Raw genomic sequence first — 25,433 nt, 5'->3', positions numbered from 1 at the left:
ACCCGCGCCGCGAGCGAGTCCTGCAGCCTCCTACCCACCCCCCGCCCCCCCTGCCCGGCGGTTAATTCTCACTAACAAGATTTGGCATGATGTCGGGCGAGTAATTTTTGGCTTCTGCCGTGTCCCCACCGGGGCGCGCACAACCCCCTGCCAAAAGCGGCCTCTGGGAAATTAAATGCCTAAGTAAAACCGGGGGCGGGGAGAACGCTACTCGACCTGCAAAGAGGGACGCACTCGCCCTCAGAACTTACTGAAACCTTCCCGCGTCCGTTTCTCAGGGTCTAGCTTCTCACCAAATGTAGACCCTAATTGTCATTTCCTGAGAAAACAATGCACGTGTATGCAAGATGAGGTGAGGACTTTTCCGAAAGCCGAGAACGTCGGGGTCCCCCCCCCCACACCGGGATTCAATAAACAGCTTTAGGAAGCGTGGACGGGAGTGGCACCCCGGCCTTCCTCCCTAGGAACAACATTCCGGCCAATAATGCCCGCCTCTGGGTCGTAAAGCAACAAACCCAACACCTCCTTATTACTGGGCTTCGGGGCCGGAGGGCTTTTCCCTTTCATCTTGGAAGCGGGGGCTCGCCCGCGTTCCTCGGGACGCTCGAAGGCGGATTTCATGGCTTCGGATGAAAATCGATCACGCTAATGCAGAAGCTAACGTCTGCGGGGTCGCGTGGCTCAAACGACCCGCCGTGCGGCGCGCACTCCGAAAGCCGGGGCCGAGGACGTCCCCCCGGCCGCGCTCGCTGGGCCGCGGGGCCACGGTGCCCTCTCCACTCCGGCGCGCGGTGGGAGACCCGCGAGGTTGCTAACCGGGACGAGACCTCCCCACCGAGCCCCCCCCCCGGTCTCCCGCTAGGCCGGCTTCCCGGCTGGCTGTGCTCCGCACGCCGAACCCGCGTGGCCGCGGCGGGGTGCGGTGGCGGCTCGGCGACCAGTGTCCGGCGCGCGGCGCGCCGCGGAGCCCGGGACCCGGCGGGCCATGACCGCCGCTGCCGCGCTCCATTCACAAAGTCCCGGCGCCGCCGCTCGCCTGCCGGTCGGAGGCCGCCTCCCTCTTCCTCTAGGTCTCGGTTTTATGAATGGGCCTGACGGCGAGCGCCGAGCGCCCTGTTTACTCCGCTCTTTGTGACGTCGCGTTCCCATGACTGGGCGCCAGCGGCCCTCACTCCATTCACGCGCGGGGAGGGGGCGGAGGAGGGGCGGGCGGGGCGGAGGGAGCCGGGACGGGGCGGGGAGCGGGCGCGGGAGGGCGGGGGGAGGGCGCGAGGCCCGGGACGGCAGGAGGCGGGGCCTCGGGAGGTAGTAATGAATCTGCCCCCTCCCGGGGGAGAGCAGAAGAGCCTTAATACATCTATAAGCCAAAGAGGAAACTCTGGCTGGGGCAGTGCGCGGAGCTCCGGCTGCTGGTGGGGAGCGGCGGCCGGAACCGCAGCGCCGGCGGCGGCTACGGCGGGAGCGGCACAACCGGCAAAATACAATAGAGGCAACAGCAGAAGGGAGCCCGCGGTCCTCTCCCGTAAACACACTCCGCCGCCGCCGCCTCCCCCTCGGCACCGCGCGCGGTGCTGCCTGGCGCCCGAGCCGCTCGGACTGCTATGTAACCGCGAGACGGCGGGAGCAAGGGGGCCGGGGAGAAGAGGTGCACCCGTGGGAGGCTGTGGGGGCCAAGTTTGCGGCCACTTCGGCACGCGCTTTTCTTAGCCCCCGCTTGCCCCTTCCTGCAGCTCGGCTGGCCCAGGGGTCCTTTGCCTCCTCGCGTGCCCGGCGACCATGGTGACGGTGGAGGAGCTGCGGGAGATGGACTGCAGCGTGCTCAAAAGGCTGATGAACAGGGAAGAGAACGGCGGCGGCGCGGGCGGCAGCGGCGGCCACGGCGCCCTGGGGCTGCTGAGCGGCGGCAAGTGCCTGCTGCTGGACTGCAGACCGTTCCTGGCGCACAGCGCGGGCTACATCCGAGGCTCGGTCAACGTGCGCTGCAACACCATCGTGCGGCGGCGGGCTAAGGGCTCCGTGAGTCTGGAGCAGATCCTGCCCGCCGAGGAGGAGGTGCGCGCCCGCCTGCGCTCCGGCCTCTACTCGGCGGTCATCGTCTACGACGAGCGCAGCCCGCGCGCCGAGAGCCTCCGCGAAGACAGCACCGTGTCGCTGGTCGTGCAGGCGCTGCGCCGCAACGCCGAGCGCACCGACATCTGCCTGCTCAAAGGTAAACTCGGGCGCCGGGGCGCGAGCCCGAGGGGAGGTTCAGCGGGACTGGGCGGCCTGCGTCTTAGTGGGCCGGGGAAGAAGTGCCCGGAGGGATTCGTGGCCGTGAGAATCCCCGCGCACTCCTTTGTGCGCGCTGGTGTGCATGGGTTTGCAAGGTTTTTGTGCGTTTGTGTGCAAGTGCGAGCGCCTGAAGTCCCCAGAGACGGCGAGGGTGCGTTTCCTCTGTCACCTGCCGCGTCGGGAGTCTTCGGAGATTCTGCATTTATTTACACTCACTGACCGTCAGGCCTCTTAGGCGAAGGGACCCCACTGCGTTGCCCACCCAGAATCCGTGTGTGTGTTGGTGAGGTGTGTGTGTGTGCTCCCAGTGCCACTGTGCGGGCGGGACCAGGTCAGGCCTGTTGTCTTGGCGCGCCCGGGCCCTGCGCCGAGTCCCGAGAACCCGAGAGGTGGGGAAGAGGGTGAAGGGTGAGCGCCGAAGCGGGAACGGCTCCGTGAATGCAGAAAGGCGGATCGGGTTGCGGACATTGTGCGGAGCTATCTGCGTCTCGTTCCCTGCTGCCCAACTCCGAGCTCCGCCTGGAAGGTGGCCAACTTCTCCCGCCTCGGGCTCGACCCCAGCTCCGGGAGCGGGGGGCGGGAGGGCTGTGTATTCGGGGAACGCGAGATAGGACGGTGCCCCCTCAACGGAGGCTGCGGAGAGGGACGACCTTTTGTTCAGAGCCGCTTCTCGACCATCTGTTGGCGGCGCGTGCTGGCTTTAAGCGGACCCTGGCGCAACTCCTCGGGGACGGGAGTTCTTGTCAAATCGGGAAGTCGGAAACCCCCAAAGGACCGCGGGCTAAGTGACCGGAGGGACGGTGCGCCGACCCGCACCTGCCCCGCCTGCTGGAGCCGCGGCCCTTGGCTGTCCCCGCGCGAGGGGGAGCGGGCAGGACCCGGTGTGGGTAGGGGCGCCCCCGCCGCGCTGCGCCCCTGCCTCCCACCGCCGCATTCCGCGCATTCTTTCGCCGGCGTCCGGTCCCTGCCTCCGAACCCGTGAGGCGTTTCAGACCCGGGCCTTCAAAGAGCCGGTCCTTTCCCTGCAGGCGCCCTTCGCCTCCTCCCCTCCTTTCCTTTTCCCTCCGGACCTGCTCACCCGAGAGGAAGGGAGGCGGTGGCGGGAGGAGGGGCGGAGACCTGTCCCCGCCGCCCTTTCCAAAAAGCACAACAACCCCGCTCAGTGCCGGCGAGCCGGGTTTGCCCCTGCCGAACAGCGGGGGGCTTTGTTCTCGGCAGTTGTTTCCTGGCCATTTGACCTGTCAGCTGCTGGGGAAATGCTGCTGTTGACCTTCGGTTGAACTACTAAGGCGATTTTGCTGATTTTTCTGTTTCCGCGAGGGCTGCCTTTTGCACCTCCGAGGGAGCCTAATCTTCCTCTCTTCTCCCCAAAGCGTTTTAAGAGAAAGTGCCGGGAAGGGGTTGCACCGGAAGGCCGGGCGCCTGGGACCCGGGGGCCTCGCCTGCCTGGTGGCCGAGCAGTGCCCGGGAGCCCCCGGCGGACGCACGTCCAGCTTCCTCCCGCGCGGGTGTGGGCGGCGAAGCTGCGGAGCACGCCCGCCTTCCCCTACCCGCTGCTGGCGTTCGTGGCAACGGGGAGAGAAATTTCTCGGGGGTGATGGGCTCCTCGCTGGCACGGGGTGTTCTCCGTGCCGCGCTGCCCTGGACTGTCCCCCATTATTTAGAGCTCAAGCCTGCGCCTTCCTTCGCGGGCCTCTGAAGCCAGGGCCCTTCTGGAGGTCGTACAGACCCACGTGGAGTCTGGGTGCGTTTTGTTTTGTTTTTCTTCCTGGAAGAAATCCGGAGGGGATCGCCCCGGAGCAGCAGCTCGGGGACCTTGGCCCGTGGACTAACGCGCGCGAGGACACCCAAGACCCGGGGAGGGAAGGCATATATTTAACGTTTCCTTCTCCGGCTCCTCCGTGGTCGAGCGGGGAGAACCCAGAGCCAGATCCGTTCGGACAGCCGGCCCGCGCACTCGCCGCTAGGCGCGAGGCTCAGGCTCAGGTTCGGGGTGAGACAGGAGCCTCTGGCTACAATGACAGTCCCCTCGTAGGACAGGAGCCTCCGGGCAAAATAACAGCCCCCTGGCTTTTGCCGAGGTCCCTGGCTAAAGGAAAAGAAGCCTTCTATGGGCTCTTTCCTCCAGAGGCTTGCACTGCTTCCTGTGGTCTGACCTGGTGTGTGTCATGGAGGGCTTCCTTACAGGCTTTTCCAAGTCCACATCCTCGAGCGTCTGGGCCTGGGCAGCAGGTAGAAACAGTGCGTCTGCAGGAACAGGCCCGGGGAGGAGCCAGGAAAGGTTTCACTGTGTCTTCTAAGGAAAGGAGCCTTTGGGAGCAGCCTCCTATAATTCGGAGGGGTGGGTGGTGGTGATGGAATAGGGCTAGATCCCCGGGGACGGCAGAATGTCTGCCTAACAGGTTAACAGGGGCATTTCTGGCTGCTTCTCCTATATGTGCTAAGGAGAGGAAGTCTCAACACCATTCCTCTTCCTCTTCTTGGTCCTCTAAGCAAAAAGGCATCCCCACTGAGGTTAGAAGGACCCAGGAAGTGTCTGCTCCCACAGGGCTAGGAGAGGAAAGCAGGGCTCCTAAGTTCTGGTGGAGAAAATGTGCGTTCATAGGAGGGCACTCCCCGGGCGGGGAACTAAAGGGAAGCGCTGGAGAAGGGGGGACATAAAGCCCTTTAGATTATCTTTAGTAGATGCTCCAATGGTTTAGGGCTTGGCTGGTTTGGTTTCCACCAGAGTTGCTCATTTTAGTTTTCACGTAATGGGACTCTGTGTAGGTCTCATTTCATGAATATGGAGCAAAAAGCGGGCAGACGTCTCTAACAACCTGCATGGACAGGAACGCAGTAGAATATTTTCAGAAGTTACATTGTCCTTCCCAGCCAAAGGCTCTCTAATCCTCCCAGTAACTGAGTAACTAAATAACCCTCTTTCAAAATCTCAGTTCTCTCTTTCTGCCACTCACCTCACGCAAGAATTCACAGTTAAGAGTAAATGTTACTCTTTCCATTTCCTAATAGTATCCAAGTTTTGCTAAGAGCCATCACCTAAATCATTACATTTTCTGGTCTTTTTGCTAGTAAAAGATTCTCATTGACCTAAACCTTTTTCCTTTCTTTTCTTTTCCTTTTCTTTCTTTCTTTCTTTCTTTCTTTCTTTCTTTCTTTCTTTCTTTCTCCTCTGAGGTTCCTTTATTTAAAATCCTGTAAGGCATTTTTAGGGAACGTTCAGAAATCTCAGTTTTTGAGATGTTTATTACAATACACATCTCCTTTGAAGTCCTTTTCTCTTTCTTTCGTAAATCCTCAGATTGGGGTTATAAAGAACCCTGGTCATTAGAGAAAGACAAAGAGAGCATTTTCTTACCCTAATAGAAGGCATTCTCTGCCTCTCCTACTTCTCCAGTAAGTCAGTCTCACGCAGAAGATTTTAGATATAAAAACACTATTTTACTTTTCTCCTGTCTAAAATTGACCACAGCTCGTGACTTCTGTCTGTTTTTATTTGAGTTCTGATTTTAAAGTTGTCCTGGTATGTTTTGAGAAAGGACGATCCAACTAGATAGTCCAGCTTCTTCCTCCAGGTTGGGACTCAAATATGTTTTAGTCCTAGGGCCTGACCATACAGATGGTGACATGACAGTTTCCAAAGGAAGCAGCCAGCAAGGCCAGTGATGGAGTGGGGATTGCTCAGCCAGCAGCCCTGCTCTCACTCTGAGCCTGTTTTGTCTCTCTCGGGCCCCAGTTGCCCAGCCCATGCTAGTCCCCCAGGTCAGTGGCATTAAACAGCCACGCCCCAGGGATGAGGGGGTATGAGTTTGCCCACCTCCTCCACGCAAAGAGAAGTGGATTAGCTTTTCTTCCTAGAAACAGGACACAATGGCCATGACAGCCAAGGCTTGAAGGCATCAGAATTACACAAAATGGTAGGCCTTATAGATAGTCTCTAACTTCTCCTGCAGTCAAAGAATGACAACGAATGAAGCAATCTCACTGTTTTTTTGCATCATTTGAACTGGATGCTTCCAACGAACAAAAGTAACTAAAAACGAGGTGTAGGTACAAATTGAAAGTGAAAATTCGATCCTTACTAAGCCCATCACAGCTCCCTTGGGCTTGTCCTCAAGGCTCATAGGAGAGGTGGGCTGTACAGGAAGGAGGGAGGGTGGCTTTTTTTTTTTTAAGATTTTATTCATTTGAGACAGAGAGAGCGGATGGGCTGGGGAGAGGCAGAGGGAGAAGCAGACTAGTTGCTGAGCAGGGAGCCCGATGTGGGGCTCAATCCCAGGACCCCAGGATCATGACCTGAGCCAAGGTAGATGCTTCACCAACTGAGCCACCCAGGCGCCCCCAGAGTGGCCTCCTTAAGGAGCCAAGAAATTCCTTTTAAAAAAATCAGAACATCTGAAACCAGATAGCCAGTTTCCTAGCTGGGAGGCAGTTGCTGCCTGATCACGGCAATCTGACAGGAAGAAGAGTTCACTCTCCGACGGAAGGCAGCAGAAGCCCGCTTGCTGGACAAAGCAGATAGCCCAGAAGTTCTGGGAGGGACCGCAACCCAGACCTAGCTCCAATGCGTCATTGTCAGCCAGCTGGCGCAGGACCATGGGTCTGTGCCTGGGGTCCCAGCCTGAGCAGCTCACTTAAACATGCAGCACTGTTCAGGATTTACAAGGTGATTATGGAGTTAACCCCCACATCAAGGGAAGTTATCAAAGCCAGAGGACCCCAGACTTTCTCGCTGGGCATCAGCTGCCTTGTATTGATAAAATGTCCCAGGAGACCAAGCCCTTGTCTGTCTTGGAGCCTCATCTCTGAACGGGTGACATTGTATGGAGAAGGTAATGGAGAGAGTGAAAGCCGTATTAAGATCCATGACCACTGTCACCACCAAATGACTGGCTTTCCCCACACAGACCCCACTAGAGGTCCTGCTGTGGTGATATGATCAGCACTACATCAACCTGCCTTTTCTAGACACTTTGATGTCCTAGCCCTGCATGGACGTGTGGCCAGTGGGCCGTTCTTTGCAGTAGACTGTGACAGTTGTGCTACTGTGTGAGTGTGAGAAAAAGAGTGTGGAATTGAGCTATGGAGGTAATTATTCCTCAGAAAAGTTGATTGGGGATGGGGTGGGGAGGGAATTATATTCCTTTTCTTTCCTTTAGCCCCTCAAGTTTCAAAATTTAGATGAGAAAATGAGAGCTTTAAGACTAGAAAGTCTGTTATTAAGAACACGGGAAAAACGAGTCAAAATTACTCAGAGTATCTGTTATAGAATTACCTTCTGTTGGACACAGACGGAACAGGTGGAAAGTCATTGGTGTATGTCTCATACGATTGTATCCAGAAGCTCGAAAAGCAGATTTCGGAGACACCTGCTGTCAGTTCGTAGTTTACAAATAAAGTTTGTGATATTTAAGATCACAAGAGTATTGGTACTTTGAGGTGCCTGGGTGGCTCACTTGGTTGAGTGGCTGCCTTCGGGTCGGGTCATGATCTCAGGGTCCTGGGATCGAGCCCTGCATCCGGCTCCCTGCTCAGCAGAGAGACTGCTGCTCCCTATCCCTCTGCCTGACTCTGTGCCTACTTGTGTTCTCTTTCTCTGTCAAATAAGTAAATAAAATCTTAAAAAATATATATATATTGGCACTTAAAGATGATATGGTCTGAAATCCTGCCATCATGACCCTGTAGGGATACAGACACACCTGAAACCAGAGTTCTGTAAAATCCCCCTTTAAATGGAATGCATTCTAGAGGTTTCTATTCTGTTACATCGCATTAAATAAAATGTACTGATCATGACTTCTAAGTGACAACCTGTAGTTTGAAAAGCCCTGGCAAGAAGCAGAGTTTGGTGAAATGTCAGGAGTGTCCTGTTCAGTTCCTTTCTGGTTTTGCCTGAAAATTCTGTGTCTTCAACAGGGTGAAAAACCAGCAGTCTGTGGCTCCCCCAAGAGAAGGACCACCAGGAAGGCAGAGATGGGGACACAGCAGGGTGGGCTTCTGACGGCCAGACTAGCAGATGGCTTCGAGACCAATGGGCTGAACGTTGTCCCTCCCCTTACTTGGGGGTCTCCCTGAACCACAGTTTTCTTTTCTGTGACATCAGGGCCAGTCACCTCAAGGGCTGATAGTTGGACCCATGTTTGGGAAGAGACTGGCACAGAGTAAGCCTTTCTCCTAAACAGTGGCTATCATTTTTACTAACATGGTGCTGATGGCCATAGAGGACAGATACTCTTGTGAGGTGCTGGCGTGAGTGGTTTCCTAACTCACAGGCTTCTGCCCCAGCACCCGGCCTGCCCATCATTGTGTGTTCTACTCATCGGACTGGTCCTGGACCAGTGCAGCTCATCGGCCTGCAAAAAGGACCTCCTTTGGTGCTGCTCTTTGTAATGGATCCTCCAAATCTAGCAAGAGCTCAGGAGGGAAAACCCTCTCATTGCTGCCCCTGCCCTGGGATGTCCAGTCCCTCGGGCTAATCTGCTTTCTCACTCGGTTCCTTTCTGCCTGTTCTTTAAAGATCTGACAGAGCGAACTGATTTCAGTCGTGACGTTTCTGCCCCATTCTAATGCTGTCTTCTCCCACGCTCTCTGTACTGTTAGGAGAGGTCTGGGGGTGGGGATGCGCAGATGATAAATGACCCCCCTCAAGCATGGTCTGGCCCCCAGGTCACCTCTGTCCTGCCCAATTGCCTACCTGCCCCCTGCCCATCATGGCCCGGGGGGTCCTCTGTCCTTTACTGCTCTGAGGAGCCACCCAGAGCCAGTGGACGTCCCCGATGGGGAAAGGTCCTGGACAGTGCAGTGCCTGTCCTTCTACTGTCCGATGACCAGATCTCAGGGCTGTGAATGGGAAAAAACCGGTAAAGCCTAGGAGAAGAAGGCTGTCCAAAGTCTGGGAAGTCGCCAGTAATGCTGGGTTCCCTCTTTGGTGCCAAAAAAGGAAGCCTTCATTATGCGTCTCCTCGAGTCCAGGCGCAGAGCACTGGCTGTCCCAAGTGGTCTTCGAGGGACGCCGCTGGGCCCCGACGGTTCATCACATTTTACAGATGAGGGAGAGACTCAGAGAGGTTGCATGACAGCCCTAGGCTGCACAGCTGATGATTTCTTGGGTTGGAATGCAACCCAGACCTGTGAGTCGGAAGGAGAATTCGCGTGGTTCCCTGCTCATACCTACTCATCCATGGGAAAAACATTGTGTCAATCATTCTGAGGCCTCTCCCACTTCCCCTGCCCCTGGGACGGGTGGGGTTGGTCCTAGGACCTCTTGGACCTTGCCGCCTGGCCCTTGGCCCCCTGGAGTCCCCTGATCACTTGCCGGTGGGCACTGCTAGTCTGTCTGTCTAGGTGATGAGCTTATGGAGGGCACTGCCCAGGCCTTACATTTCTTGGAAAAAAAGACACAAATGTATTTGGATAGCTCAAGTTATTGTACTATAAACACAGAGAGTTGTTTACTTAAAAATTTTCAAACCCTATAGAATCGTCTGGAGTAACAAGTTATGTCTTTGTATATGAGTGTTCACCAGTGGTTTGTTAACTGATCCAATTTTCTTTCCGTCCTTCCAAGGGGGGAGACTGGAAGAAGTTTCCCCGAGTCCTGTGTTGGGGCCGCAGCTAAAGACATTTGCTGCCTCTTCCCCCATCCTGTCTTCTCTGCATTTGGGACAGCCGGGTTTGTAGCCTTATCAGGAAAACGGGGTGCTGACGGGTAGGAGGGGTGCCCCTGAGCTGAGATGCCCAGGAGGGCCACCGACATGCCTGATACTGCCAGTCCTGGCCCCTCGAGCGGGTTTTCCATCAGGGGAGGCTGGTCATTGTGACTCAGCAGCAGCCAGGCGGGTGACCAGGGAGGCAGCCAAACGTTTCTATCCCAAGGGAGGGCATGGAGGGGGAATGCAGGAGACTGGGGCTCAGAGGAAAAAATGCCTACCGTGTTTCTGGAAGCCTCAAGATGCAGTGAAGAACCGTTTCCCTGCCTCCGCAAAGCAGTGTTTTCTGGGGGCGGGGGAGTGGGATTTGGGCAAGTCATTGACTCACCGTCACATGTCTGCCTGTTGGAAGGTTCCCACGAATGGTTCCAGGGCACACTGGCCCCTCACTGCTTACACCCAGACATTTAGCTGTTACCTATGTGACTGTTGGGTGAACGGGTCGGTGAGAGGGGTTGTTCCACAACGTTCAGGCCCTACTGAATTGATTTATGATCCACCGTGGGTCCTCCAGAAACTGCAAAATAAAAAATACGGACAGGGCCAAACGCGGACCGTGGACGCTGAGTTGCTCATCAAGCCACGTCCCTTAGCTCCCAAGTGAATCAGATCCTGATCAGGTGTTTGTCTCCTGGTGTCTCCCTGCCCCTCTGCCTACCTACATCTCTGCCCACCTCCGGCTAGCCCGCGCTCTTCTGCTCGCCCCTAACACTATTACAGAGAAATTGTCCCTTTATCTCTTTTTGCTTAAAAAGACCTCCCTTCCCCGGAAGACGATCCCACAGATAACCATTCCAGAGCTTAGCAACTCTCAGGGCAGGAAATCCTGCCTTGCCCCAAACCTGCATGTAGCAAGAGGGATTTATATTTAAGCCAGTTTCCTCTTATTTTGGCCCCTTGTTGATAGAACAGCTGTTCGTGTGGCCGGGCGATTGGCATCTGTTCTGTTGCTGAGATCCAGAGGGGCTGGTGCCAGGGTAATTTTTTTTTTCCTTCTCTCCCACATTCGAGAACCTCTCCAAAGGAAGAGCTGGAGTTGGGGGATGACAGACATGATCGTAGGTCCCAGGGCTTGGCACCTCCGTGTTCATGGAAACCCACAGTGGCCATCCTGTCTTCGTGCTGTCATCACCCTAAGGCGCTGCTGTGGAAGGTCCCTTCTGGCATGCTCCCCCGCACGTCCTCCGATGCATCTCGAATCTAAGTCTTGTTCCTAAAACTTTCCTTCCAGCCTTCAGGATGAAGCCCGACCAAAGGGGTCTCTCTGTAGGCTCCATAGCCATTATCTCTGGGCCCACAGCGCCACCTGGTGGCCAGTGTAGATCCAGCCGGCCCCAGCTTCCGAGCCCTTCTCCGTCTAGGGTAGGATTCAAGTACTTGCTGGTTTTCTGCTGGCTTAGTGACCCTATTAACCAGAACATGTTTCTTTTTCACAGGTGGCTATGAGAGGTTTTCCTCCGAGTACCCAGAATTCTGTTCCAAAACTAAGGCCCTGGCAGCCCTCCCACCTGCTGTGCCCCCCAGCACCGCGGAATCCCTGGACGTGGGCTGCAGCTCCTGCGGAACCCCGCTGCACGACCAGGTAGACTTGGGGCCCAGAGCCCGCCAGGGAGGGGCAACTTGGGGGCAAGGGGGCTTGTTTCCAGGTTGCAGCTTTTTAGGGGTTGGGGATGCAGGGCCTCTGTTTGGGGAGAAGGTAGTGAACCCCGAGTGCTGGGGTGGGTGTTAGGGAGGGTGCATTTGTTCCTGGAAATTCTTCCCCTTCCCTCTTCTTAGCCTGGCTCGGAAAAAGACAAAGATGTAACTTTCCGATTTAGCCTCTGAAGTTACCTGCAGGCGGGTGAGGATTGCTGAAATCAGAAGGGTGGGACCTGCTGCAGAGAAGCCGAGAGAGCACCCTCTTTGAAAGCGCCGCCCTGGGAACTGTCCCCCCCCCCCCCCCCCCCGGGTAGTGTATAGCCCACTGTAAATGCCAAGTGGACATAAATGGTCGGCTCTCCCTCCCCTAAGGAAACCAGCTTAAGCTGCCATATTCCTTATGAGCAGACTCCTTCTAGGCCTTCGGTTTAGATGGACGGGGGTGAATTTATGGGGTGCAGCAACTCTGCTCCCAGATCTCAGATCTTTTGAGTTGATGTGACTCAGAAAATGTCACGAATTTAAGCCAATGTTACCTCATACTGCCAAGATCCCTCCTTTTGTCTGTGAGGCTGGTAACACCTGTTTTTGGTGTGCCACCTGGAGATGTATCCGACCCAAGAGGTCCCCACATCACACACCAGATAGCCTGGCCATTAGCAGGTGTAGATGAATGTCGCCAACGGTGTGGCGAGGCCAGCATGGCGTCTCGTATCCAGGCAGAGGCGGCGACTGGAACCGGCGTGTGGGGCCCACCAAGCTTTACCATCCCGGCTTCTCAGCTCACAGCAGAGCCGAGTGGAAAGGCTAGAGAAGTCCCCTGGTTCTGTCATCTGCGGGGAGCCCCAGCAGGTGTAAGGGGAAGGCTGGGGACGCTGCGTCCCCCGGCGTTCTCCCCAGGGCTTGTGACCGCCCGCCTCGGACGGGCTCCCTCTCCCGGTCCCCGTCCTCCTCCTGAATGCCTTCTACTCACCATGCCCGGGGGGCCTTTGCTTCCCCTTTCTGGTGCAGGGGGGTCCTGTGGAGATCCTTCCCTTCCTCTACCTCGGCAGTGCCTACCACGCTGCCCGGAGGGACATGTTGGACGCCCTGGGGATCACGGCCCTGCTGAATGTCTCCTCTGACTGCCCAAACCACTTTGAAGGACACTACCAGTACAAGTGCATCCCGGTGGAAGACAACCACAAGGCAGACATCAGCTCCTGGTTCATGGAGGCCATCGAGTACATCGGTAGGTCGGCGCTGGGGTGCACGCCCGGGCGGGAGGCTGGGAGGGAGCCAGGAGTCCTCCCTGCTGAAGGAGGGACTCAGGCAGCGCTGTCTCCAGGGCACACCGATTTCCCCTCTGCCTCTAAGGAAGGCCGGGCCCCTGGATGCCGGGTTGGGAGAGGAGAATAGGAAGACAGATAGCCACTCCTCTGCTCTTAGCCTAGCCAACGACTTCTTGCTTGGCCATCTCCAAATGTCTAGATGATAAGGCTTTGGGGATTGGGGAGGAAGACAAATAAAGAGAGAATGGGGGTCATTGTTTTTGTTTCTGCAAATGGAAATCCTTGAGGTACCTTGGGATTTCACCAGCTTGAACCCGGGTTTTTTTCCTAAGCTTAGTGCATTTGTTTGGTGAAGTCTCAAAAACAGGAATCCTAGAGTTCCCTTGCAGTGGGCTTCTCTAAGGAGAATTTAGGACTGTTACTCCTCGAATGGGAGTGCCCCTCCCCTAATACTCCTCAGACACCCCCCCCCCCCCCCCCCCCCGCCCAGCGGGGCCAGCCTGCACCTGCGCGCACCTGCTGCCCGGCGACCCCCGGGCGGGCGCGCGCAGGGCACTGACGGCGCCGCGCGCTCTGCCCCAGATGCGGTGAAGGACTGCCGCGGCCGCGTGCTGGTGCACTGCCAGGCGGGCATCTCGCGCTCGGCCACCATCTGCCTGGCCTACCTGATGATGAAGAAGCGGGTGCGGCTGGAGGAGGCCTTCGAGTTCGTCAAGCAGCGGCGGAGCATCATCTCGCCCAACTTCAGCTTCATGGGGCAGCTGCTGCAGTTCGAGTCGCAGGTGCTGGCCACGTCGTGCGCCGTGGAGGCCGCCAGCCCCTCGGGGCCCCTGCGGGAGCGGGGCAAGGCCACCCCCACGCCCACGTCGCAGTTCGTCTTCAGCTTCCCGGTGTCGGTGGGCGTGCACGCGGCCCCCAGCAGCCTGCCCTACCTGCACAGCCCCATCACCACCTCCCCCAGCTGCTAGGGCCGCGGGGAGCCCCGACCCGACCCCCGCCGCCGCCGGCTCTCCGCGGGGCTGGCGGGGACTGTTGGCGCGAGAGCCCGGCCGCCGGGCTCCCCCCCCCCCCCCCCCCGTGCCCGCCTGCGGGGCCAGCTAGAATGGCAATAAGGACTTCGAATCCACCTTACGAGCCCACAACACACTCCAGCCTAGAGCAATAACGGCTGCCTCCGCGGGCAGGGGAGACCTCGGTTTGCTTTGTGCGTCCGTGTTACTTTTCAGATAGGAATTTCTTACCTCATTTTTTTAAGCAGTAAGGCTTGAAGTTATGAAACCCACAGATCCTGGCAAAACGTGCCCACCCGGTTTTATTGAGGGGGGGGAGGGGCGCGGGGGTAGGAAAGGGACAAAAAGAAAACAAGTTTGCCAGAAGTGCCTGGTTCTGTGTGCTTCCTTCTCTTTTGTTCTTGTAACGGGTTTTGGTTGCGGTTCTGTTTTTTAAAGAAATCTTACAGGAGATGATTTTCCTTGTGAAGTCACCAACAGGTGGATAATGATGCTTAATAATAAAAGTATTTATTAAGAAGTTCTTCAGAGTATGTAAGTGCAAGGAGCCTAGGGATGATGGTGAACTTGGGATGTATTTATGTCCTGCCACGGTCAAGGCAGTTAGGAGCCGGACGGTATCTCCCAGGTATGGACCAGGTAGCGGGAGGGTCAGTGGGCACTGGTTGCCACTGAGAAGCAGGCAGGTAGGGTGGCAGGAGGATAAAAGGAAGGACCTGCTTTCTGACTTCTTTGAAGCTGGTTCCCAGGCACGGGGGACACGAAAGCGGCTCTAGGTCCCAGTGACACGGCTTTTTCTTGAGATCGGTGATTTAATTTGGTGATGGGAGCCTCTTCTCCCAGACCTGTGGGAAAGCTCGCCTATGCCCTGGATTAAGTGCTGTGTGGTAAAAGGTGCTTCTGGAAAATTCGGTGCAGCTGAGATTGTCCTCCATGGAGCGAGGCCCTTGGGGCAAGCAGCCAACTGGAGATGAACCTGACGGGAATCCTCTGGCGATGGGAAGCACCGTCTTGTCTTCTGCACGCTTCAGTATTTGTAATGTTAGAGGGAAGTGTACAGCAGTTCTTGCCTTCTTGAAATTCCTGGTGTAGCTGAATATTTTTCAAGGCCCTTCCTTGAAGAAGAAGAGGGTTTTGGATACCATGTTTCCCGTCTTGAATGGAAGACGGTGTGAGTGAGAAGCTGGCTAGACCCTTCTTGGGAGCTGGCTGCTGGGCTGCTTTCCTGGGCACCCTGAGCCTGGCTCCCATTTTGGAATCCTTCTTGGGTTCATGCCATTTGAAGGGGCCTTTCCAAATGGAGATAAGGCTCTTGGGAGGGAGAAGGATGTTTGATGCGGACTGGGCTTGGGGGGAGGGAGCAGGGAAGCTACATGTTACTTCATTTGTGGTAGTGTGGAACAGTGTTGTTACAGAGTGCCGCCTAGAGGTATTTGCAGACTTGTCTAGAAATGAGAGCATGTTTGTTTGGGGTTTTTTTGTTTTGTTTTGTTTTTGATGTTTTTTGTTTTCTTTTTGTTTTTTGGTGGGTTTTTTTTTTTTTTTTTAAGCCCCTTGTGAGTCTAGATTTAAATGAACATTCTTGCTTATCCATAAATAACTTCAAGCCTCGACGTCAGAATCGCATTGGAATGCCCTTTCTCACCCTGGCATTCCAGACAGGACCAGGTTCCTTGCATTTCCTTCCATAAATATGAACCTGTGTTGGCATCACTCATCCTGCCTTTGTCAAGCCCTGTCTTTGGGTGAGGCCGGAGTTCCCGCTTCCTGTTTTTAGAAAAGCCAAAGGCCCCCTCCATCCCTGGGAGCTGCTTGGCTGAATAGGTAGGGGAGAAGTGAGGGGTTGAGGTTCCCGGGCAATGGACCTATTTAGAGATGGCGCGGTTGGCCCTTCCCACTTTTTTCTTGATTGCTAGAAGTTGCTCTATGTTTTGTGATGAGTGAGGTCGAGCAGTTCTGCAGCTGCGAGAGTTCTGGGTTCCAACAGCAGACAGACCTGGGGGGCGGGGGCGCCTGTGGCGGGGGGAGGGCAGCCAGCCTGGAACAGACTCACTTTCTACAGAACAAGTGTACAGTTGCCAAAACCTGTGTGTCGTGCTTTCCCAGACTGGATTCCAACCACACGGACAGTCGGAGCTCAGGACAGGCCCCAGACATGTCTTTCCCCTGCTTTCCAATTCAAGTTTTCTGTCACCGTGTCAAACCGCTATTGATAAAGCCATTTTCTTTGTACTCGGTAACAGCCTGAGTCCCAGAACTCTCAGAGATAAAATAGGAAATTAGCTTGATTGGAAAAGGGGACTTTTTTTTTTTTTTTTTTTTTTTTGGAGGGTCATAATTATGCCATCAAGAAGCCTCTTTGATGACTCGAAGTGACTCTGTAATGAAGACACCACTACAGGGTCCGCTCGAATGGCCAGGTGGATTTCAACCGGCATCTCCCCCATGGAGTCTTTTCTGGTGATGCAAAAGTCCTGTAACGGCCAGAACACGTTGCCACTTGCCCTGATCCTGTCAGCGGTGCTGTTGGCTACCTTGGATCTTCTCTAGAGACCAAGGGACGCGGTCGGCTCCCTCCTGGAATTCTGTGGGACCCAGGGATGTTTGTGGAGCACTGAGGGTCATGGACTGGACTTTGCCATGGAGAAGGATTAGGCTGAAGCTGCCGGGAATGGTGCCTGAGCACTCGCAGATTTTGTCCTTTCCTCCTGAGGCTGTTTTGCCAGGTGCTCGTCCCAGCCGGATTCCAGAGTTTTCAACGAGGTTGAGAAGCCATGAGAGAAATTCTAAGAGTCTGGAAAAGTGGGTAGAAGGGAGGTAGAATGGTCAGTTTGGATGGGAGTTGGCCGCCAAGCCTGTTGTATTAAAGCAGTGGTTCACCTTGGCTGTCCGTCGGCGTTAACTGGGGACTTTTGAAAACCTTGCTACCAGGCTATCCCAGGGCAACGAAACCAGGATTTCTGGAGCTGGAACCCAGGCATCCGTATGTTCCAAAGCTCCCCTGGTGCTTTCCATGTGTAGCCAAGGTGGGAAAACCCGCCTTGCTCTCTGGAGGGCAAGGTGCTGCTGGAGGGGAGGTCTTAATGACACAGAACTCACTGGTCTCGGAAACCACAGCTAGGGGGTTGTCATTGGCTTGGTAGGTTCCTTCTGTCCATCCCAGCCCGGCAGAGGGACAAGATCGTTTCTCTCAGGAGCTCAAGGAGCAGGTGACCTTGAATGGCAGCTGATGTGTGGAGCATTGTTAGGAACCTGAATACAGTGTCTGGATGTTGGGGTTGCTCCTTGTCTAGCAAGGAAGATAATGGGGCTTATTCTTGAAGATGCCCTTGTCCCCCAGGAGCATCCTGCCTGTCCTCAGAGCTCAGGAGTCAGATGAGGGAGAGGCTTCTTCAAGACAGAGCGATGCAATACTTGTAACTTTTGTAAATAGCCCCGTCTTTCAGAGTGATGTCATTTCTACATTTGATAATGCTTGTACTTCTGTAGGATGTATATAGTTTAGGGGATTATTTTTTGTTTGGTTTCGTTTTTTAGAAGAGTCGACATGTCTTTTTATTTATTGCCTGACAAAGATCATTTGAAGAAAAATAAATACATTTTCAACCATGTCTGGCCTGGTTTATCCTTTCCTTGGAAACGGCACTGCTGTGATGGCTTGGAAAGGAGCGAAAGGAGGTCTGGGGTGTTGGATGATCCTGTGTCCTTCGTGACGGTGACGGTAAGATGGTGGCTAGAAAAACCAGTGGCCCTGTTCTTGCTCCCTGAACACCACCCGAAGACAGGCTCACCTGCATCTCTAAGAACCTGGTTTCTCCGGGAAGGGCGTCCCGGGGGAAGAAAGAATTAATTGGACAATAAGAGACAGAGAGTGTCCCTCATCGGACCTACTTTGGTCCAGGCACAGGATAGAGTGACAAGGATGGCTCTTTGGAGGGAGAAGTCAATCAAACAGCCTAACCACAAGGTGATTAGGGCTATAGTACAGGAATATATATGACGTTACCCCTGCTGGGACCCCCACCCCACCGATAACGAGGGGTCATGCCTGGCTCACACAGACTCTTTAGAAAATTTAGTGACTTCATATTTCATCAGGATCATGGAAATTAGCAATATTTTCAAGGCCAGGTTGAAACTATACATGGATGCACGTCAGTGGCCCCTCAGTGCTGCTCTGTGGATTTCCCAAACTGTAAACTGAAAACATATCCGTAAACGTGCATCCCCCCTGAATCACTGTTAATTTATCCTTCTGGAAGAACTAGCCAGTGTGATCAGCCCGTGGAAAAAATGAGGTAAATGATTTGGAAAGTTGGGAAGCCAAATTGTTTGCCGATAAAACGTGTCAGAAAAACACAAGAGAATCCATTGAACGACCGTCAGGGAGAAGTCAGTGAGTGCTTGACTGTAACATTAATAGGAAAAACTCGGTAACTTTCTTAGGCAAAAAAACAAAACAGAACAAAACAGAAACCAAAAATAAGATGGAAGTAGTAGATCCCATGTACAATATAATTTCAAGATGAAGAGTCTACAGTAAACTATACCAGAGATAGGCAAGACCCAGATGGTGGACAAGGAACATATATGAACACTTGAGAAAACCAAAGGATGTACTATGCTCTCGGATAAACAGACTTAATACTGAAAAGATACTATGTCCTTAATGATAGAGTATCATTAGTGATACTATTAATATCTAATGATATCAGTATTCATACTGAAAGGGTCCTATGTCTTTAATGTCTTTAAGATTAATCTACATTTAAAGTGATCTCAAAACACCAGCGGGGGTTGTGAGGAACGTGGCTAAATGATCTTGATTTCACCTGGAGAAAGCTGCAGAAATAGGCAGGAAAAATGGTAAAGTAACAGACGGCAGAGACTCCGTAGGTGGAGGGGTGGGATTTACATCCTTTTGTACTGTGGGAAATTATTTACAAAGTAGAGATTCTTGCACCCGCTTAGAACGTACAGAGTCAGAGACCCTATAGACCCACAGGCAATTTCTGATTTATAGCTAGTTCAGGAGCGCCTGATCCAGCTCTGTCTTCCATCGTCTTCCCATTCAACTTCCAGACCAAAGTTTTCAAGTATGGCCACCATGACTACTACAATTTACCCAAGAACTTCGTTGTGTAACCACTTTATTTTGCTCATGAATTTGTAGATTAGAAACTTGGGAAAGGTTCTGCTGAGTGGTTGTCCCTTGGGGTCTCAGGCGGTCACAGTCCGTGACGGCTTGTCATGCTGTCTCCTGAAGGCGGTTGGGCTGGGCTTCCAAAAGGGCACACTCAAGTGATGGGCCGTCCGTGGCTTCCCGCTGAGCTTCCAGTTGTGACCGTCTTCTGGAGCGTTGACACACGCCCTCTCTCTGGAGCTGTGTGATTTCTCTCAAGACAGAACTGAGCTCCGGCGGGATGCTTTCAAGCCAACACCCGTTTTTGTGATCTGGTTTCAGAAGTCACAATGTCGCTTCCTCTCTACGAGACTGGTTGAAGCCAGGGTCAAGCCTCTCAGGCTCAAGAAAACACGAGAATGTCAAGTTTCACTCTTAATTGGGAGACATTTGTCATCTAAGATCTCCTCCAAGGACCGAAACAGCTTTCAACCACATTGTATGCTATCAATGGCTCCATCTGATCCAGAGAACATCACAAGGTACACCTAGTCTTAGATAAAGGAATACTAGAAAGCAGAAAGCTGTAAAAGCACCATCCAAGGAGGGAACAGAGGTAGGAGGAGGTTTGAGGTAAATTAGCCCCTGATTTCAGGAACCCCATCTGCACATGACTCCTCACCTTTTTACATTGGTGGCCACCCAAGCATCTTCCCTGCTACACAGTGAGGGGCACAGAGCTCAGCCGAGGGCCTGATACTGAGGACAGCTGGCTAGAGAGAATGTGTGCTGAGTTCTCCACCAGCAGAATTCAGAGCTACTGAAATGGTCACACAGCTAAGGCAGGCCGACTGGGTAGCTCCGGGGCTCTCTGGGTAAGAGACACATTCCCATGAACCCTTGCTAAAACCCCTTCCCCTGCTTCTCTTGAGCACGTATCATGCCTGTGAGGATGGGGAGGTTTGGCCTGGATTTTCATCCAAGAATGATATTAGTGACATCATCAGATGGGCACAGAGTTGCTGCCTCCCGGCAATGGGCTCTTAGACGAGACCTGATTCGGACAACCCAGCTTAGACCAACAACTTACTCTGTGAACCCAAAAGGGCTAAGCTGAATAGAGCCAGCCCCCCACTAAGTTACCTTCCTAGTTGCTGGTAGAGAAGGGAAGGGAAGGACTTTGTGACAGGAGAAAGAACAAGAAAACCATGTTAACCTAGAGGCATAGGAACCTCACCCGGGGAGGGGGGAATGTGGTCCAATGGATGTCCTGAGTTCTGACCAGTGAGATGGGTGTCCTCTCCCGGGGAGAGAAGTTTGTTGGTGAGAGGGTAGATGGGCAGGTGGAGGCATAGAAAGGAACTAGAAACAGGTGAAAAGGATCAGTTTCTCCAACATGTGTTTTTGAGGAGAGGTCTCTAGAGAGAAGTCTTGTTAGCCTTGAGATTGGGGATTTCATAACTGTCTGTTCCCTAAAGGTTTTGTCCAGCCCCTGGGATCCAGGTGTCTCCGTGTGAGCTTTATCTCGCAGGAATTAGCAAAGGGGCCATCCTGGTCCCGAGAACCTCATGGCTACCAGCACTCAGAATAGGGAGTCTTCTGGATACAGTGCTCGGATCTCTTTTGAAAGCAGGGAACTGAGCCTTCTCAGAACAATAACCCAGGGATTTGGTTCCTTCAAGGTGTCGAGGCTTCCCACTGAACTTGGCCTTCTCACCTTGGCTCCAGGTGTCTCCCATCAGAGTTCCAAGCCCATCAGAGTTCCAATCTGACTTTGTGTCACTACTTCAGTGGTGGTCGTACAACCCTTAAATTTAGTCAACTTACTTAAGATCACTGAATTACACACTTAAAATGGGTAAACTTTATGGCACATAAATTATATCCCAATAATGCTGTTCAAATATTCATATATGGAAATGTGCTCACTGACCCAAATTTCAAAGAACACAAATACTTAAGGGTATTAAGGGCTCCATATCGCAGCCCTGCATCCCACTTGAACTTTCCATAACCAAAACGAGCTGTATCCTTACTTTGAGACCTGTTTCTGTGCTGTATACATGCATGTTTGACAGCCCAATACTGTTAGCAGAATTTTTTCTCTTGTTCTTCCTTGTTACTCCTGCCCTGCCCTCAATGTGATCAGCCAGACATTTCCTCTTGTCGCCCCAGGTCAGGGATGGCTCCGGGCCAGACCACAGAAACTAAGGAATCACATTCCTCTCTTCTGAGGTGCAAAAGCATAAAGCAATAGATGAGAGAGTACGTGTCTTTGCTCAGTCAGACCCTCCTGCCCCAGGGGGTGCTGCGTAGACGTGTTAATCCACACACAGCCTGCCTTATCCCCTAACAGCACGCTCTGGAAATGTCCCGTGTCTGTATACACTGGTCTCTTTCACCCTTTTTAAAAAAAATTTTATTTGACAGAGAGAGATCACAAGTAGGCAGAGAGGCAGGCAGAGAGAGAGGAAGGGAAGCAGGCTCCCCGCTAAGCAGAGAGCCCGAAGCGGGGCTCGATCCCAGAACCCTGGGATCATAACCCGAGTTGAAGGCACATGCCCTAACCCACTGAGCCACCCAGGTGCCCCTCCTTCACCCTTTTTAATGGCTGCATAGTATTTTGTAATAGAGTATCGATGAATTATTTTTAAATAGTATATAATTTCACTTTTTATTTCTTCTTTAGCTCAAGAATGATACAGGAGAGGGTTTTAAACTTCCAAGTGGCTAGGTTTTAGTTTTTTAACTATTCTATGTGACAGTTATAGTTTTGTTGCCCTTGGGTTAGAGAATGTGGTATGTCTGATGGAAACGGATGTGGTGTTCATATTGATGTCATTTCTCTCCCCACGCATGGCTTTTTTACCCAAATACTTACTTTGTCATAAACCCTCCTGGGTTAATCTGATAGGTAAGTTGCATTAATTTACTATGTGTATTTGCATTTCTTTTCTTCTGAGCTAGAACACTTTGATGTATTCAAGAACCATTTGTATTTTTTTCGATGAACTGTGTGTTCATAACTGATTATCTTTTTTTATCTTACAGATTTTCAGGAACTCTCTTCTGTATGGAAGAGATTAGCCCCTTGTCCATAGTACAAATTCCAAACATTTCCCGTTGTCTTTTGTCTTTGCTTATAATAGTGTTTTTTTTTTTAACACAAATACCTATTTCGAGTTCCTGCTTTCAATTCTTTTGGGTATATACTATCCTGCCCGACTTTATTTTATTTTTAATTAAATTTTTTTTTTTTTTATTCTGCCTTACTTTAAAGACTATTTAGACAGAGAACAAAGCCGCTCGCCCTGTGGCCAGGTCCTCACCACCGAGAAGGGCTGTCACTTGTATTTTACTGTAATACACTGGTGAGCCCAGAGGAGAAGAGCTCATCTGGCTTACTGTTTCCTTTTCCTCATAATCCCCCTAGGTCTCAGCTTTGGAGCACTGGTCTATAAAATCCAGCTCCGAGTCCAAAGCAAAGGAAACAGAATTTTCTGCTTTTCCTCTTTGTTCTCCCCAGTTTCAAACTAACTGAAAATACAAGGATTCTTTCGTATATGTTTACACTAATCACCTCTTTGAAGTCAAAGGAGTTAGGTCAAAATTAACTATTTTTATTTAATATTTATTTCTTCATGTGCCTCTCTAGGTTTCCTATCTCTATTAAAAGAGAAAGTCTATTCATCTATTATCTATCGATCGATCATCTATCTATCCTTTGCTAGAACACATTTCTATCCTCACTTCTCTCTTTTAGAAATAGACTGAATCTTTAACAGTTTCAGACTTACAGCAAAACTGGAAAGTACTGAGATCTGCCCTGTACACTCTGTCCCCACACGTGTGGCCTCCCCCATTGTCAGCGGCCCCCACCAGAAGGGCGCATTTGTTCGTGGGTGAAGCTGCGTTGACGCACCTTCAACACCCCAAGTCCAAAGTTGACACTCGGGTTCACTCTTGGGTGCTGTTCACTGTGCGGGTGTGGACAATCGAACCGTGACACGCGTCTACATCTCAACATCCTAGAATGTGTTCATTGCACTCAAAAAGCTCATGCCCCACCTCTTTCCCCCTTTCTTCCCACCTGACTCCTGGCATTTGTGGACCTTTCCACCGTCTCCACAATTTTGCCTTTCCCAGAATGTCATCGAGGTGGAATCACACCATGTGTAGCCTTTTCGGATTGATCCCTCTAGCAGTGGGCATTCAAGCTTCCTCCGTGTCTTTCATGGCTTGGTAGCTCACGTCGTTTTAGAGCTGAAAAACATCCCATTGTCTGCCTGTGTTGCAGCTTTTTTCTTTACCTGCTGAAGGACATCTTGGTTGCTTCTGAGTTTGTGCAGTTGTGGGTAAAGCTGCCAAAAACATCTGTGTGCAGGTTTCTGTGCGGATGTAGCTTTCAGCTTAGAGCACAGTGGCTGAATTGTATGGTTATGAGCACGAAGGTAACTTGCCAAACTGTCATTGAGAGCGGCTCTACTGTTTGGCACTCCCACCGGCAATGAATGGGCATTCTGGTTGCTCCACATACTCACCAGCTTTGGGGATTTCGGCCATTCTAACAGGCGTGTACTGCTTTCTCACTGTTATTTGAGTCTCCATTCCCCTAATGATGGATTCCGTGGAACACCTTTTTATATGCTTACTTGCTATCCATTTCTCTTCTCTGGTGAGGTCTCTGTTCAGATCTTTGGCCTTGGTTTTCCTCGGCTTGTTAAATTTTTTAAATCCTGGGTTTTTAGGAACTCGTTGTATATTTTGGATAGCAGAACTTTATGTGTCATTTGCAAATATTTTCTCCCTGGCTGTGGCTTATCTTCTTGTCTCTCCACAGTGTCTTTCACAGAAGTTTTTTTTTTTTTTTTTTTTTTTAATTTTAATGAAGTTTAGCCTATCGGTTTCTTTCTTTTGTGGATCGTGCCTTTGGCGTTGAATTTTAAAAAGGCTTTGTGAAAGACTCTGCCAAAAGAACTGTTAGAATAAATGAATTCAGTAAAGTCACAGGGTATAAAATCAGCATACAGAAACTGGTTGCATTTCTATACTCGAATAGAGAAGGACTATCAGAAAGGCATATTTAAGAAAAGACAATCTATAATTTCTGTTTTCTAACACTGGCAAAAGCCGCAGGGAAACCCTGAGTCTAACGGCATTTAGAATCTGATTTTCCCGTGAGACACTGATGATATAAAACCATGTTGTAGGGTCACTGTGGGGTTTTCGTGCCCATTTAAACATGGAAACTTGGAAACCTCAGATACAGTCATGCTTGGTGCCTATCAACAGGTGCCAAAGTCTATATTGGAAAGAATTCTGGGACATTATTGTTTTACCTCTGAGTCTCAGTAGTTTCTTTATCTGTAAAATGGGGATTAAATTTCCCACTTTGTGGGATGTTGGAATTATATATATTATTAATTATATATTATATTATTAATTATATATATTATATATTAATTATATATATATATATATATATCTCACAACATATATACAAAGTACCCTGCTCATCATCATGCTGCAGGAATTCTCTGCCTTAGTGCCCCGGGTTCTTGGTCCCACCACTTTAAAGAATGAAGAGGTAGACCAGATGAAGTGTTGGGTAGCAAAGCAAAGTTTATTGGCCAAGAGTATAAAGCTCCTGGAGAGGAAGGGGGCCCTAGAAGATTGCCCCCAGAGTTTCTAAGTTAAGGGGTTTTTTTTTTAGCTCTTTTGCGGAACTTTCTTAAGCCATCAGGGTGTGCTGAGTCATGTCAAACCGGGCTTTGGTCATGGACTGGTCAGCCTATTAAGTTAATGTCAATATGTGGTCTTTTTGCTGACATGGGGGGGGGCAGGGGTGGCTCATGTCTCAACTGCCCCTGCCTGTGATATTGACAAGTGCTTTTTGGTGCATTGCCTCATTTTAGGACATTCTGCAGCAGTCAGTTCTGCAAAGGCTGCGAAGCAGAATGCTGGTGCGGTCCTGTCTAAGCTGCAGAATAGGATGTTAGTGCTGTTTCATTGTAGCTGTCCTGATTGTCTTGCTGGGGACCCTGGCCTTGACTCCCAAACTGTCCAACTCACTCCTAACAATTAGGGCTCAGGGATGGGTCTTGTTATTTGTAGGGTTATTAGCATGCTTTCAAGTACTTAATTCTGTCTCCTTGTGACTCTGACACTCCCTCTGGCAAAGAAGTTACAGATGAAATTCTAGCTTCCAATTTGCTACCAATGAGTCACTAGGCACAGAGAGAGGACAATGGAAGAAAAGGAAACAATTTCTTTCATGCTAGGGGCCAGGCGCTGTGCAAGAGGTGGGTCTCGTGCTGGGAACAGGGGAGGGACTGAGTCCGCAGAGCGAGCGGTGCCAGGCCTCAGAGCTGCCTCGGGAGCCAGCGAGAGGTCTGCCATGAGAGCCCAT

General features: G+C 52.0%; 1 protein-coding gene across 2 annotated transcripts in view; it reads left to right on the top strand.

Annotated features, from left to right (window-relative positions):
- The first annotated feature begins 1,368 nt into the window (after positions 1-1,368).
- Positions 1,369-25,433, top strand: part of DUSP4 (dual specificity phosphatase 4) — a 277,349-nt gene continuing 253,284 nt past the window's right edge. Inside the window, exons 1-4 of one of the 2 annotated variants that reach the window (XR_009349683.1) lie at positions 1,369-2,209; positions 11,420-11,565; positions 12,633-12,852; positions 13,475-14,593. Coding sequence is in view for 1 of the 2 variants with exons in the window: in XM_059156235.1 (XP_059012218.1) it covers positions 1,777-2,209; positions 11,420-11,565; positions 12,633-12,852; positions 13,475-13,860 (1,185 nt within the window). In the remaining variant the exon portion in view is untranslated. Of the gene's footprint in view, positions 2,210-11,419; positions 11,566-12,632; positions 12,853-13,474; positions 14,609-25,433 lie in introns of those variants that run through there. The other variant, XM_059156235.1, reaches the window with a different exon arrangement.

The sequence above is a fragment of the Mustela lutreola genome, chromosome 18 (genome assembly GCF_030435805.1).
Source record: "Mustela lutreola isolate mMusLut2 chromosome 18, mMusLut2.pri, whole genome shotgun sequence".
Taxonomy (NCBI): domain Eukaryota; kingdom Metazoa; phylum Chordata; class Mammalia; order Carnivora; family Mustelidae; genus Mustela; species Mustela lutreola.
Note: the sequence above shows the minus strand (reverse complement) of the source record. Positions and strands in the feature narration are given on the sequence as shown.